Source organism: Giraffa tippelskirchi, chromosome 9 (assembly GCF_054371585.1).
Source record: "Giraffa tippelskirchi isolate mGirTip1 chromosome 9, T2T-mGirTip1v1.2.pri, whole genome shotgun sequence".
Classification (NCBI taxonomy): Eukaryota; Metazoa; Chordata; class Mammalia; order Artiodactyla; family Giraffidae; genus Giraffa; species Giraffa tippelskirchi.
Genome location: NC_137283.1, coordinates 21,057,937 through 21,073,683, shown reverse-complemented (window position 1 = coordinate 21,073,683; position 15,747 = coordinate 21,057,937). Strand labels below are relative to the sequence as shown.

General features: G+C 40.1%; 1 protein-coding gene across 4 annotated transcripts in view; it reads right to left on the bottom strand.

Moving 5' to 3' along the window:
• Nucleotides 1–15,747, bottom strand: part of SUMF1 (sulfatase modifying factor 1) — a 92,803-nt gene that overhangs the window by 69,556 nt on the left and 7,500 nt on the right. For 3 of the 4 annotated variants that reach the window (XM_081528219.1, XM_081528220.1, XM_081528222.1), the window contains exons 2-3: nucleotides 11,256–11,429; nucleotides 7,700–7,774 (exon numbers count right to left, since the gene is read on the bottom strand). In XM_081528219.1, the coding sequence (XP_081384345.1) occupies nucleotides 7,700–7,774; nucleotides 11,256–11,429 (249 nt within the window). The remainder of the gene's footprint in view (nucleotides 1–7,699; nucleotides 7,775–11,255; nucleotides 11,430–15,747) is intronic. The other variant, XM_081528221.1, reaches the window with a different exon arrangement.

Genomic DNA, 15,747 nt, shown 5'->3' with positions numbered 1-15,747 from the left:
GTTTCTGAAATTCACTGGGTAGGCTCAAGAGCAGAATGAAAATGACAGAGAAAACAGGAAGCTTGAAGACATGTCACTAGAATACTAGATTGTATCACTGGTATACAATCTAAAAACAGAGAAAAAATAATTTTTTTAAATAAACAAAGTCTAAGGAACCTCTTCAATAATAAAAAGTCTAACACTAACGCGTCAGTATCCCAAAATGAGAGGAGAAATTGGTGTTGAAAAAATATTTGGAATAATAGCTGGACACTCCACAAAATATGGTTAAAGACATAAATTTACAGACACAAGAATCTCAACAAACCCCAAACAGGATAATCTCTAAGAAAACAATGTCCAAAAGCATATAATCAAACTGTTAAAGATAAAAGATTTTTGAAACATCTTGAAAGAAGTCAGTAAAACAAATGACACAATACATATGAGAGATTAGTGGTTCAAATGTCTACCATTAGAAACCACATGAACAGAAGAGTGAGACAATATTTTAAAGTCACGAAAGCAAAGCAGTGTCAGCCCAGGACTTTGTATCCAGTGAAAACATCCTTCAAGAATAAAGGTAAAATAAACACACTGCAGATGAACAAAAAGTAAGAAACTTCATCACCGTAAGACTTGCTCTAAAAGAAATGCTAAAGGAAGTTTTTTCAGCTGAAGGGAAATATGGAACTTTAGGAATAAAGGAAGAACAACAAAAATAGTTTGGGTAAATAGAATATATTATTTTCTCCTTTAAATTATAAAAAATATGTATGAGTGTTACAAGCAAAATGTTGTGGTTTCTTTCCCATTTATGAAGATGTACTTACTATATATAACAACTATAATATAGGGAGTCGGGTAAAGGAACCTACATGGTAATAAGGCTTCTATAGTAAGTCTTAAAATGTTAACTCTATAGTAGACTGTGAAGAGTTAGGTGTGTACATTCTAATTCTTTGAGCAACTTTAATTTTATACTTAAAAATTAAACTTTAATTTTATACTTAAAGATACTTAAATTATCTTTCAGTAATGAAGCAAAATATATTTGAAGACTAAAAAAAACCACCAAAGATACAGCCAAAAGCTAACAGAAATTAAAATGAAATATACATACTAATGTATACAGTATAAAATATATACATATATTTAAAAAACAACTATATTAAGTATATATAGTATAAATATACACACATACACACATATGTATATTCACTCAAAAGTGAAGTTAAGAGACACGGAAGACTGAGTGACAAAGTCTAACCAGCATCTAACTGGAGTCCCAGAGGAAAGAATGGAAAAAAAGGCAATATTCAAAAAGATCATGGTTAAGAATAATCCAGATATGATTTAAAAACACTTGTCCTCAGATTCAGGAAACTCAATGAAACTGAAGCAGAAAAACTGAAAGAAACCAACACCTAGGAATACCACAGTGAAACTGTAGAATAACAAAGACAGGAGATCGTTTTAAAAGTGGGCCGAACTCGATGACCTACAGAAGAACAGCCATAGACGTTCCTGATGGCTGATGTTTTAACAGCAACGACAAAAACGAGAAGACAGTGAATTAAACCCTACAGTGTACTGGGAGGAAATAACTTCCAACTGGAAATTTTTACTTAGTTAAATTATCTTTCAGTGTAAGTGTTAGTCTCTCAGTCGTGCCCGACTCTTTGCGACCCCATGGACTGCAGCCCACCAGGCTTCTCTGTCCATGAGATTTTCCAGGCAAGGATACTGGAGTGGGTTGCCATTTCCATCTTTCAGTAATGAAGCAAAATATATTTGAACACAATTAATAAAAAAAAAAATTTTACCAAAAGATGTCCTTTAGTCGGAAGAGACATTGTTTTTTGTTTTTGTTTTTTAATTTGAAAAAAGAAGAAAAAGGAGAAGCAGTCTTGGTAATTCTGAATCCTTAATGAAATTGGCTTTCAGTTGAAAAGACTATCTCAAAATAGCTCCTCATCCTCCTTTTTCAAGGACACTTACTCAGCAATTTGTTTCCTTAAACTGTTAACAATTTTGAAAGTATTAAACCACAAACAAATAGATGATCATTATTTCTCAGGTTCCCACCAAGAGGAATTGTTTTTTCCCATTTCATTGCTATTCTTCTGTCAAAGATTTAGGATATACATTAATGACACAAGTATAAAAATGAAACATATTCTTCAGAAATTATATATTTTAAGTACCATCCTTTTAAGGTATTTTAAGTTATCTAGAGTAAAGAAACAAAACCCCAAACAAACAGGAACAACAACAAAAGCTAGCCTTAATTCCTTCTAGGATTTGATATCTATAGTTTTTAAGACACTGTTTTAAATGAAACATCCAAATAATAATCACAAGTAGGTAAACTTCTGCACACACATATACTCTGTTTCTCACCGTTAAATTCACCATTTATCCCTACAAGAAAACCCTGAGAGCTAGACTGATGCTTTGCCTCTAAAAGTTATACATTAAAAAACAAACAAACCCAAGAGGACAGCAGCATCAACACAGTTTTTGAATCTCTCCAAGTCGATGTGTAGAACCAGACTCAGCAACTAGATAACCATTAGATAAAACACCAAAATCCTAAGCACAACATGCACAGCCAATCTGTGTGACAAGGTACCTTTACCAAACCAGAATACAAACAGGCAAAGGAAAACTGCCAACAGCCACACAACCTGCATGGTTGTCACGGCTGGAGAGGAGAAAACAGAAGAAGGCAACAAGTCATCAGAGCCGGGACGAGGAAAACCCCAAAGCAGCCAGTGGGTATCCCTGGAAAGCAGAGAAGCACAGTGTGAGGAAGCAAGGAAAACGGGAACGGATTCTGCCCACTGCAGTGGTAAGTGCGTGTTAGGGACGCGTGGTGAGAAAGTACAAAGGCCATTGGACAGTCTTGCCCTAAGAATTCTTGACACTGACCTGCTAGGGTTCCCTTCCAGAACAGAGTCCCTCACCAAGGAGAAAGCTGAGAGAATAAAATCAAACTCTAGAAAACAAGGGAAAAGAGAGAAAAGGAGAAGGAGTGGAAGGGAAGAGATGCAGGAAATTCTGAGGAAACAGGAGATCTTATTTTTGAGGCTCATGCGAGCACAACTGAAGATAGAGTTCTTCAAGTGACAGAAGCTACCCTGGACCACGCCTCCTTCTAAAGGGTAAGTGATGCAAAATGCCATGTCAAAATGAGGTCAAGGGCATTAAGAAAATGACTCATGAGAGAATAAAATAAAACCAGATCAGCAAACTCAGATGAGGTAGGTAAATCAAGAAATAACGAAATCAGAAGAAAAGGCCATTTTAGAAAGGAACACAAGAATACCTAAGAGACAACATATAAAGGAAGACAAAGTTTTAATTAAAAAAAAGGTAGAAACGACTCAAAAGAAGTGATAAACAGTGAAAATGAATCCTACAAAAAGATATATTAAGAGTTCCTAAAGAAGAAAACAAAGAATGTTTAAGAATGTTGAAATCCATAGGTTCATGACACTTTTTTTTAAATCTGGTAATTATATAAATCTACATTTGTGATAAAACAATATAGAGCTAAATACACACATACCAATGAGTACATATAAAACTGGTAAAACCAGATGAAGGTAAGTGGGTTGTGTCAATTGTCAACTTCCTGGTTGTGAAACTGTTCTATGGTTATGTAAGATGCTAGCACTGGAGGAATCCAGGGGAAGGGGACATGGGATATCTGTATTATTTCTTACAACCGCATGTAAATTTACAATATTCTTTAAATGCTTAATTTAAAAAAAAGAAATCTAATTGGTTATTTCTAGAGAGTAGTACGGAGAAGGCAATGGCACCCCACTCCAGTACTCTTGCCTGGACAATCCCATGGACGGAGGAGCCTGGTAGGCTGCAGTCCACAGGGTCGCGAAGAGTCGGACACGACTGAGCGACTTCACTTTCATTTTTCACTTTCATGCGTTGGAGAAGGAAATGGCAACCCACTCCAGTATTCTTGCCTGGAGGATCCCAGGGACGGGGGAGCCTGGTGGGCTGCCGTCTATGGGGTCGCACAGAGTCGGACACGACTGAAGCGACTCAGCAGCAGCAGCAGCGGCAGAGAGTAGTAGGAGATCGCTTCTTTATTTTAAAACCTAGTAAAGAATCAAGCGTTTACTCTATGTTTCTTGTATGAACAGTATCAACAGTTAAGAAAATAGCCGATGAGGGAACCACCTCTTAATAAAGTCTCAATTAATTAAAAAAAAAAAGACTATTATATTCTCAACATCTTCCAACCCCCAATGAACTCGTGGATCTAGACACTGATTATAACAGTCTTAACTAAGTCCAAAAAAAAATCTTAAAAGACACAAATTGCTTTACATGGACAGGACTAAACATTGGCAGTCTTGGGGATACATGCCTGCTGATAATACTATAAAGAAATGCAGAGAAGTATCTGCTTTAAAAAGCAAGAGAGGGACTTCCTTGGTGGTACAGTGGTCAATACTCCACGCTTCCAATGCAGGGGGCACAGGTTTGATCCCTGGTCATGGAACTAAGATCCCACCTGCTGCATGGTGTGGCCAAACAACAAAAAACAAACAACAAAAAAACTATTAAAAAAAAAAAAGCAAGATATTGGCTACTTCAGGGACAGAGCGGGTGGTGATCAGGATGTGGCACATGGTTGGGGTTGCTAGGGCGGGTGGCAAAATTCTAATTCCTGACTTAAGAAAAGGTTACGATGATGTTCATTTTAGAGTAACACAGTAAAATGACACACTTGATTTGTGTGATCTGTATTTGACTTTTCTTTTACAATGAAAAGGCTTTTTCTGAAAATGAAAAGTTATATCCCTAGTGTTTCCTGTCATGAGAGAACATTTATGACAGTTAAAATAATTAATTTAATTACATTTATTTTAAAGAATTATATGAAACCTAAACTAATCACATGACCGGAAATATCTAAAACAACTGCATGAAAGTAAATAATCTTATAAGATAATTACATTTAAAATATACATAAGAGTAAACCACATTAATAAATTCCAGCCAGCCAGTGAAACCTGGAGAAGGTTCTGAGGCCTATTTTTTATGTTAAAAAGGAGATTAGCAAGTGCTACTGAGTTTTAGGGGCTTCCTTGGTGGCTCAGCTGGTAAAGAATCTGCCTGCAATGTGGGAGACCTGACTTCTATTCCTGGGTTAGAAAGATGCCCTGGAGAAGGGAACTAAGAATCCACTCCAGGACTCTGGCCTGGAGAATTCCATGGACTGTATAGTCCATGGGGTCGCAAAGAGTCGGACACGACTGAGCAGCTTTCACTTTCACTGAGTTTTAGTGACAAGCACTCAGATGAGACTTTCTTCTCAACTTAATCAGGTCTTACAAGAGCCCTGAGCCTGAGACTATGTGATCTTATGTTTGGCCACGTACCACCCTGATTCACCTGCTTGACGTAAAGTCACCTTGTGGCCCATCTCCTCTCCCACACTCGTGGAAACACCAGGTTAAAAATAGGTCTAGTGTATGAGGGTATGCCAAGACCCAAGAGGAGGCTGAAAAAACAAAAACTGAGCTCCCTCAAATCACCGACAGGTTCATTTCACTCATTCCAGCCCTTTCTAAACATGCTTAAAAGGTTTGCTTTTCCATTATGAGCACTTAAGTGAGTGACCAACACTATGACCAGGTAACAGCTGCTTATCCTTGTCCTAGTTACCAGTACACGCACTTCACTGTGGATTTAACAGGGCACCAGCAGAACCTAGTAATAATCAGCCTTTATGCCTAAAGCGCTCAGAGCTTCTCAACTGACAAGAGGCCTTGTATCTGAAAGCGCAAAATACAAAAATAAGTGCCCTCCCCCATCTGAACTCCCTATCACTAAACAAGACCTCACAGCCTGAGCTGTTCGCTCATCAACACTAAGCCAATCTGACCTCAAACACCTTTAAAGGCCGGGGGGGGGGGAGGGGGGTGGGCAGAGTAGATCAGACAACATAACAGACTTGTAATGTAAACTTGTGAAAAAAACTTTGAGATTCAGATGGAACTTGGACATGTTTTTTAAAACATTGGGACTTCCCTGGTGGTCCACTGGTTAAGACTCGGCACTCTCCATGCAGCGGGCATGGGTTAGATCCCTGATTAGGGAACTAAGATCCCAAATGCTGCAAGGCAGCAGGACAAAAAAATAAAATCAAAAATGAAGTAAGATGAAATACATACATAAAGGAGGGCTGATTCTCCTATAAAATGGCTTGAGAGCAAGTCTGGTTTTACCTCATCTTTCCTCCTCACTCCCCCAGGTTTTCTACATGAGTTTGTACAGAAAGCCAACTCAAGCCAGGACGGTTAGCTCACAAGAGAGAATGGTGACGCCAACACATAAAGACGAGATTCAGGCAGGAGTTGAAAGGGAACCTGTATAAGAAAGGAAGTGAAAGTGAAGTCGCTCAGTCATGTCTGACTCTTTGTGACCCCACAGACTATAGCCTACCAGGCCCCTCCACCCGTCCATGGGATTTTCCAAGCAAGAATACTGGAGTGGGTTGCCATTTCCTTCTCCAGGGGGATCTTCCTGACCCAGGGATTGAACCCGGGTCTCCCGCATTATAGGCAGACGCTTTTACCATCTGAGCCACCAGGGAAGTCCTAAGAAAGGAAGGTTAGTGTTGAATTCCTGTCTTCCAGGTCGGGGTCTTATTCAGTCTCCCTGGGGTGAGCTGACCCCGTTTCCTTTCCTCTCTCACCACCTCCTGCTTCTTCTGCATCCTCAGCCCTGTTTTATGAACCCTCAGCTTTCCAGCTTACCTACCCTACCCTCCTTCCCTTGTATATTTTCTGCCTTCTCATGAGACAGATGAGTAAATATATACTCAAATATACACAGACAGTAAAGAATCTGCCTGCAAAGCAGGAGACCTGGGTTCGACCGCTGGCTTGGGAAGATCTCCTGGAGGAGGGCATGGCAACCGCCTCGAGTATTCTTGCCTGGAGAATTCCATGGACAGAGGAGCCTGATGTGCTACAGTCCATGGGGTCACAAAGAGTCGGACATGACTGAGTGACTAACACTCACTTTTCACTTTCACTTCAAATATACACAAACCTACTAAAATGTCTGCAACAGACACCCTGAGCTCCCCTCACCACACAGGTGCTTCTAGAGGCCTCGTCCACTGCTTCCACGACTCCCCTGGATCCCCTCTAAGAGAGGGTTTACCCCAGACGGTAAGGACCAGGTTCTGGCCTCAATTTCCTGTGATTATCCAGAGCAAAGGACCCCTTTCATAAATGCTACTCTGATCGTGTGAATTCATGAATCCTTTAAAAGGAAGCTCTCTCTCCATACCAACACCTGATGAGACCAAGACTTTAAGAATAGAAGTAAATTGAAAAAAAAAAAATACACATTTAACCCTCCATTCTAGAAATGACTATAAGTAAAAGAAACCCAGAAGTGTTTAAAGCCCAAGTAAGTTTCTCTTATACTCAGGTACACAAGACAGTAGCTTAAGTCAGATTCAACACTTTAGACACTATCCCAGGTTTGTGTTATTTTCTTCAAGACACAGTGTCCTGGTTCATAGGCCTGTCCTAGGGGAAAATCTATAGCAGGAAAATGGTGAGGTATCAGGGGGGAGGGGAAGGACTTGTAGTTTGGATTTTTCACCCAAGCCGTTTCTAATGAGCAGTAGAGAAATATGAGAGCCTGTTAAAACATTACTTACTGCCTGCTGGATGTCAGACTTCACCTGCTCACTCAACATGCCTTCAAAAACGAAGGAGTCACCAAACTTCTCAGCCTGAAGGAAAGACAGGAAATAAAAATCCAGAAAAGTTTGCAGTAACACATTTCACAAGTGCCATTTTCTGTGTACGCTACTCTAGTGGTTCTTGTCCAAATGAACTTAACTTTGTCGTATGACCTCCCAAAGGATTCAGAAATGACATTAAAGCATCTGGCTTCCTATTAAAACAGGTTAGTGTCACTTACAGAGCCCATTTTCATTTCAGGCTCATGTAGCTGATAAGGATGCAGACTGGAAGAGATTAGCTTTTGAGCCTGTGATTGTTTCTGTTGATGGAAACACATCTCCTCAAGTATTACAAATGACTTTGGAAAATAACAGGATTCTTTACACATCAGATCACGTATCAACCTTTTCCTTTGTTCTACTCCTGGACTCTAGGTAAAAGAAGCAAATGGCACGGTTTGCTGATATTCTGACACATTCTAGCTCCACTAAGGCGTCCGCTGTGCTGATAAATCTCAAGTGGCCAACTTGAATACTACGCGGAAATTTGTATTTTAATCATTTTTATTTAACGTTACTGTCTCAAGTCTGTATCTCCTTGGTTTTCTTTGCTGCATGTGGCCCCAGTCAGCAAATGTGCAAAGTAGCCTCTTGGTTTCCGTGATTCTACTCTTCCAGTTTTCTTCCTCCTTTTGGATTCTTCCTACTCATCTCCTGAAATACATGGGCTCTCCTTCTAGCTCCTAAAACACTGTTGCTCCCTGGTGTTCCACACTGCTTCTCTGCTCTTCTTACTCTATTCCAGTGGCTCTCGGGCTCTGTGCAGTTGAGATCAGCTGGCAAACTTGTTGCCACTACACATTACTGCTCCCCAAGCCCAGAGCTTCTGATTCTGGAGGTCTGGGGTGAGGCAAAGGAACCTGCACGTATGAACAGCTAAGCTGGTGATTCTAATATAGGTGGTCTAAGAGATCCCACTTGAGAGACACGGACCTGCTGCTGGACAAACTCCAGCAATCTCTTCATTTTAACCACTGCCAGCACTTCAAGTGATGCTCAGATCTCTACCTGAATACATATCCTCTCCTCACTAGATGAGAGTAACTGCCTACTACATTCCTGGATCTCAGGCCTTATGAAAGACATCTCAAATTCTTTTTCCTGATTCGAGCTCATCAACTTTTATGCATCCCAGCTCTTCTTCCTGTATCTCCTGTAGCATCACCATGTCTAAAAACGCAGACCATTTCCTCATTCAACAACATTGATCAAAGACCCACCAGATGCCCACCTTTGGGCTACATGACAGAGATACAAGGTCAATATTACATAGGCATGGACTCTGGCCTTAGAGCACTTATATGTGGAGCACTTATAACAAAAGTCAAGTTGAAAAAAGAAAGGAAGAAAATAAGTACAACTTTATTTGACATTGTCAAGTGGAGAGTATTGAGAAAAGTCTCCTTTTGAGAGAGTGGGCAGAGGAGGCCTCCCTGAGAAGAATATTTAAGATGAGATGACTCGAGAATGAGAAGGAGCCGGCCATGCAAAAGGGGGAAGGGCAGGAAATTCCATGCAAGGGAAAGTATGGGCTGTACCCCAAAGTTGGGAAGAGTGTCCAGTTTGCAAGGAACAGAAACAAGAACAGCAGGATCAGAATGTGATGAGCAATGGAAGTGTGATGTAAAATGAAGCTGGAGAAATGGAAAAAAACAAAAACAAAAAAAACAACTGTAAAGTGCCATAAAAATATGAAGTATTTTATCCAAAGCGAGGGCTTTAACCCTTTTTGTTCCCTAGGCTCTTTTGGCAGTCGGGTAAAGCTTAAGAACCTCCTTCTCAGAATAAAATGTTTAAGTGTATAAAACAAAATCAACACAATTACAAAGAAAGCGAGTTATATCAAAACATTCGTAAAACAAATGTGTGCTATAGTAACATACACAGGTGTGTGTCTATATATATATATCTGCCTTTTTAAATTTTTTAATATATTACATAAGATCTAGTGGCAGGTCTCATATTATCATTTCTAAGGTGAGGGTGAATACAAGTAATTTTAAGATCTCTGCGATAAGAATAATGTGACACAAAGTGTCTGTGATTTCTGCTGAGGACAAAGTTACAGGCATTGTTGCCATGTCTGTACCACATTGTCTACTTTCTAATTAAAGGACATGCTCAACTTCATTTAGAGGGTAACAGAAATCCAGATGTAGTATTCCATCATCCATGCTCCTGCTGCTGCTGCTGCTGCTAAGTCGCTTCAGTCGTGTCCGACTCTCTGCGACCCCATAGACGGCAGCCCACCAGGCTCCTCTGTCCCTGGGATTCTCCAGGCAAGAATACTGGAGTGGGTTGCCATTTCCTTCTCCAGTGCATGAAAGGGAAAAGTGAAAGTGAAGTCGCTCAGTCGTGTCCGACTCTTAGCGACCCCATGGACTGTAGCCTACCAGGCTCCTCCATCCATGGGATTTTCCAGGCAAGAGTACTGGAGTGGGGTGCCATTGCCTTCTCTGATCCATGCTCCTAGACGCCCTAAATTCTACTCATTCTGTCTAATCTCGATGGAGAACCCTCGTCTACGGGAAACTTCCTACCTTAGAAGCCATCTTCTAACTTCAGCAGACTACTGAGGAACTTGATCTGAGAGTACTCTCATGAAACAGAAAGAACAGAAACTTCTCACTAGGAATGGGGACAAAGAGGTAACCATTCTGTATATTTTAGGAAATGCCAAAGAAATGCAAAACCAAATTTGGAAGTTGTCTTGCTTTCAGCATTCACTCTGAACTTTTTTTTTTTTTTTTAATAAAAAAGATGTTTTACCCTGAAACAAAAACAAGGCAGGGACTCCACAAACTGAAGGCAAGGGAAGAATCTTTTGGTAAGAAAAATGGGAAACCTATATATATATATGACAGGATATTTGAGACACTCAGAAGCTTCCATCATCTAGAAAGCCTCCCTCTTCCTAGTGCCACTGAGGACAAACATCCACTTTCAGAACATTGCTGTGTGATTCAGCAACCACAGCAAACACTGGAATTGCCGGAGGAAATCTTATGTGTCATCAGCCACTGGAATAAAACCACAAAAATGAAAAGCTACACTTCTTCATCTATCACTTATGAATTATGCCATGCTTCCAAAACAGATGAACTATCATTTTTTGAGAGGGAAGAGTGGCCTTACTTTATATGCTGTTATCTCAAAAAGCCCAAGTGGACAGTGGCACTCTTTGGCATATTACAGCACTGACCCACTAGAGCATCAAGGTTAAAAAGACAGGTGCTGGGGTCACACTGGCAAGGCCTGAACCTCAGCTTCACCACTAACCAGCTATGGGACTCAGGGCAAGATGCTTTGATAATCCCCAGTTTACCACCTGAAAAGTAACCTGCCTCGCTGGGTTTCTAAGAAAACAAAAATTCGATGAAACATATGTAGAGTGCTTAGCACAGCACTGGGAACACAGTAAAAAGTGGTCAATTGATGAAGTCCTTCCTCCCCATCCCAATCCCGTTACCTCTGTCAAATAGCCAGTTGAGTTCACAAACTTCTCAAATTCAGCATTACTGACTTCATAGGCATCCATGTAAAAGGCATCAATAGCAACTCTCCTCGCAGGGGCTTCCCCGTCCTGCTTGATCTGAGGATCATCTGTGCCCATTGTAAACACTCCGGCAGGGATGGGGACCATCTGCAGCGGAAGGGGAAACATGGGAAGTCAGGCCACCGCAGCCAGAGTGAACCCGGGTCAAGTGTAAAGTGCCAGCACGCAGTGAGCTCCGGACAGCGAGCGAACCCCCGCCACAAAAGCCACCGTGAAATGAGCAACATGACTCCATATTCCAGCGCACGGCTAGTCACAAAAGAAGTGAAGATTTTTTAGGACAATAATTTAGAAAAAATTCTTCATAATATATATCTGCACACACACACACACACACAAATAAATGAAAAATAAAAAGGGCTTCCCTGGTGGTCCCGTGGCTATGACTCTGTGCTCCCAACACAGGGAGGGGCAGGGTTCAATACCTAGTCAGGGAACTAGATCCCACATACTACAACTAAGAAGTGGAGCAGCCAAATAAATAAATAAAAATTTAAAAAAAAAATACATATCTGCACACACCATGGAAGCAGGTTTACAGCAAGAGTCACCAAGCTCCTAATGACTGGAGGTCAGAGGCAGGGAGAATATTCCACTTCTTTATACATCCGAAGGAAATGGCAACCCACTCCTGTACTCTTGCCTGGAAAATCCCAAGGAGAGAGGAGGCTGGTAGGCTACAATCCATGGAGATGCAAAGAGTCAGACACAACTGAGCAACTTCACTTCACTTAACTTTACTTTATACATCTGTGCATTTTCCTCCTTTACTATGTTCTTATTCCTTTAAATTATTTGAAAAAGCAAATATAAAAGTGCCACATATAATATCTTTTAAAACCAACTCAGTCAATCGAGGTTGTCAATGATAATGGAAAAGACCTAAATCACTCAGATGGAAAATCTAAAACATTTACTAAAGGACCACGCCTTCTCCTTTTTTAATACCTTATCAAAACTCTAACTGTAGTTACTTTGTTTCTGTCTATAAGACAGCGTATTAAGAAGCAGAGACATCACTTTGCTGACAAGGATCCATATAGTCAAAGCTATGGTTTTTCCAGTAGTCGTGTATGGATGTGAGAGTTGGACCACAAAGAAGGCTGAGCACCAAAGAAATGATGCTTTTGAACTGGGGTGCTGGAGAATACTCTTGCGAGTCCCTTGGACTGCAAGGAGATCAAACCAGTCAATCCCAAAGGATATCAGTCCTGAATATTCATTGGAAGAATTGATACTGAAGCTGAAGCTCCAATACTTTGGCCACCTGATGCAAAGAGCTGACTCACTGGAAAAGAACCTGATGCTGGGATAGACTGAAGGCAGGAGGAGAAGCGGGGAACAGAGGGTGAGATGGTTGGATGGCATCACTGACTCAATGGACATGAGTTTGAGCAGACTCTGGGAGATACTGAAGGACAGAGAAGCCTGACATGCTGTGGTCTATGGGGTCACAAAGAGTCAGGCATGACTTAGTGACTGAACAACTGTTTTACACAAATTCTAAACACCGAGAGGGCAGCAACTGAAACTACCTTGTTCACATGTTGTCCTAGCACTAAACATAAGATCTGAGGATCACACCTAAAATTTTCAGTTAATAAACACAGGTCCAAGGTCAGCATCACTGGGGAAATGCAGACAAAATCTACAATGAGATTCCACTTCACACCCACCACTACAGCTGTAACCAGAAACATAGATAAGAACAAGTGTTGACAAGGAGGCAGGAAAATTGCAACCCTCTAAGTTGCTGGTAGAAATGTAAAATAACATTGCTGCTTTAGAAAACAATGTCAGTTCTTCAAAAAGCTACATAAAGAGTTAACACATGATCATGCAATTCCACTTCCAGGATTACACTCAAGATAAATGAATACATATGTCCATGAAAAAACCTGTACAGTAATGTTCATAGCAGCATTATTCATAATACCCCAAAGTGGAAACAACCCAAATATTCATTTGTCCACTGATGAACAAATAACATGTCACACATCCACAAAATAGAAATAAGCCATAAAAAGAAATGAAGTACCACACAGGTGAACCTTGAGAACATGATGCTAAATGAAAGAATCCACTCACAAAAAGCTGTATATTGTATGATTCCATTTATACAAAATGCCTAGAGCTGAAGCCAAAGAGACAGGAAGAAGATTAGTGATTGCCAGAGGCTGCAGGGAGGTGGGCAGAGGGAATAAGTGCTAATGAGTATGGGGTTTCTTTTGGGTGTGATGAAATGTCCTAGAATTAGTGATGATGCTTGTTGAAACCTTGTGTCTATACTAAAACACTGAACTGTAAACTTTCAAAGGATGAATTTTATGACATGTCATTTGTATCTCAATTTCTAAACAGCAATACAATCATACCATCTATCAGAAATATACTCTGCAGACACAGTGTCTTACTTGCTAATCATTTGAGTGAAAAAGCAATTCACTCACTTCTCAGATTAGGACCTGTCAGATCTCTGATCTAGAAAACAAAAGTTCAGCTTGAGGAAAAGAAAAAAAGAAACTAAAGAGCAATAACTAGTAGGAATAAAAACAGAAAATGTGGCTTAGCAGTAAGAGCAGAAGAGTTCAAAAAACAAGATCAGAAGTAACAGAAAGTAATGATCAGTAATCATGGTTTCCTACTCTCTATTCTCACTCTCTTTACTGGTGGTTGCTTTCAATTTTGCGCATGTATTTCCCTATGAAAATGGAGCTGCTTTCATCTATGACATAAGTAATAAATGTTTTAATGTCCAATGTATTAAGAAGTCATCCCCAACCTTGCCCATCCACTAATCCCATTAGTATAGCAATCACCCAGTTTTACTGGGTCTCCTAAATATATACCCCTCTCATCTCTTCCCTTTACTGTTTCTCAATAAATCCAGTAGCCTCACAATTGGCTCCTTTGCCTCCAGCTTCACACTTTCACATTTCTCCTAGCTCCTCTCTAAGCCATCAACCCTCCACTCAAATTATTCATACAACAAATATCCAAGCCCCTACTGAACCTTCCAAAACATCGGTCTTCTGTATCTAACACAATTTATTGAAGCTCTGCTTGGAACAGAAGAAGGCTGGAAACAACCTAAATATTCTTCAGTATTGGAATGATTAACTAACTTGTGGGCCACCCATAAAATGGAAAATTAAGCAGCCACAAGAAAAGAAAAAGAAGGAAAATTGAGGGAGTAAAGAAGACAGTTTTAATATATTGATATGGAGCGATCTCACCAGGATAAAGGGATAAGGAATGGAGAGGACAATGGCCAATTCATGGCCAATTCATGTTGATGTATGGCAAAAACCATCACAATATTGTAAAGTAATTATCCTCCAATTAAAATAAGTTAAAAAAAGAAAGCATGGTATGTTATCATTTGTGTGAAAAGGAGGTGAGGGGAAAATACAGATTCACATTTTCTTTTTGTATTTGCTTACATTTGCAGAATACCGCTCTGGGATGATACTCAAGAAACTCATGCAGTGGTTGTTGGAGGGTAAGGTTATTATGTAACTGGAAAAATTTTCACCATACACCTCTCTAGACAATTATTTTTTAATTTTAAAACCATGTAATGTACTCTCTATTCAAAAAAACAGTATAGTGTCAATTTGATTATGCCATTTTCCTACTTAAATTCTTTAGGGTTCCCCATCACCTTTCAGAGTAAAATAAAATATCGAAGCATCAGAGCCCATCTCTCTCACCCTGGGCTCTATATGCACTTCATCTCTCTGTGAATGACGTCCACGTTCAAGGATCATCTCCTACAGAAAGCCTTTCCTGCCTGCATTTCCGTCTGCTGGCTCGGCATACATCCCTCATTAGGGCTCCTCTGTTAAACACCATTCTATCCCAACACCTGCCCTTGATCCCAGGCTTCTTGGGGACCAGAAATAAAGTCATTTCTCTATACCTAGCTCCTAGTATGGTGCATAATTCGAGGAAGGAAGGAAGGATGGGAGGGAGGAAGGAAGGGGGAAGAAACTTCATTGACTGGACAGATGATTTCACAAATACAGTGAAAAATGCATCATTTAAATTATTCCTAATTATAAAAATTTTCCTTCTTCTATAACACCATCCAAGACATGCATAGTGTGTCTGCATCACAGTGAAACCTGCTGAATAGACTCTGCTCAGAGACTGAACTAGGTTCACATGTTATCCTCATCATTCTTCAAGCGTCTGGGACACAAGATCCCTTAGTCCTGAGATGAGAAGTCAGAATGTTAAGCAGCTCTGCAAAGAAGTAGAAAAATAGAAGCCTGGAGATGAAAGCTTAAAATGATTATTAAAATTATCTAATAGAAAGTTTCATGTCTCATAAAGGACTTAAAGGAAAAAAATAAAAGCTTTCCAGCAGCAGACAAGGAGGTCCTTTGCTGAGAACAGTTGT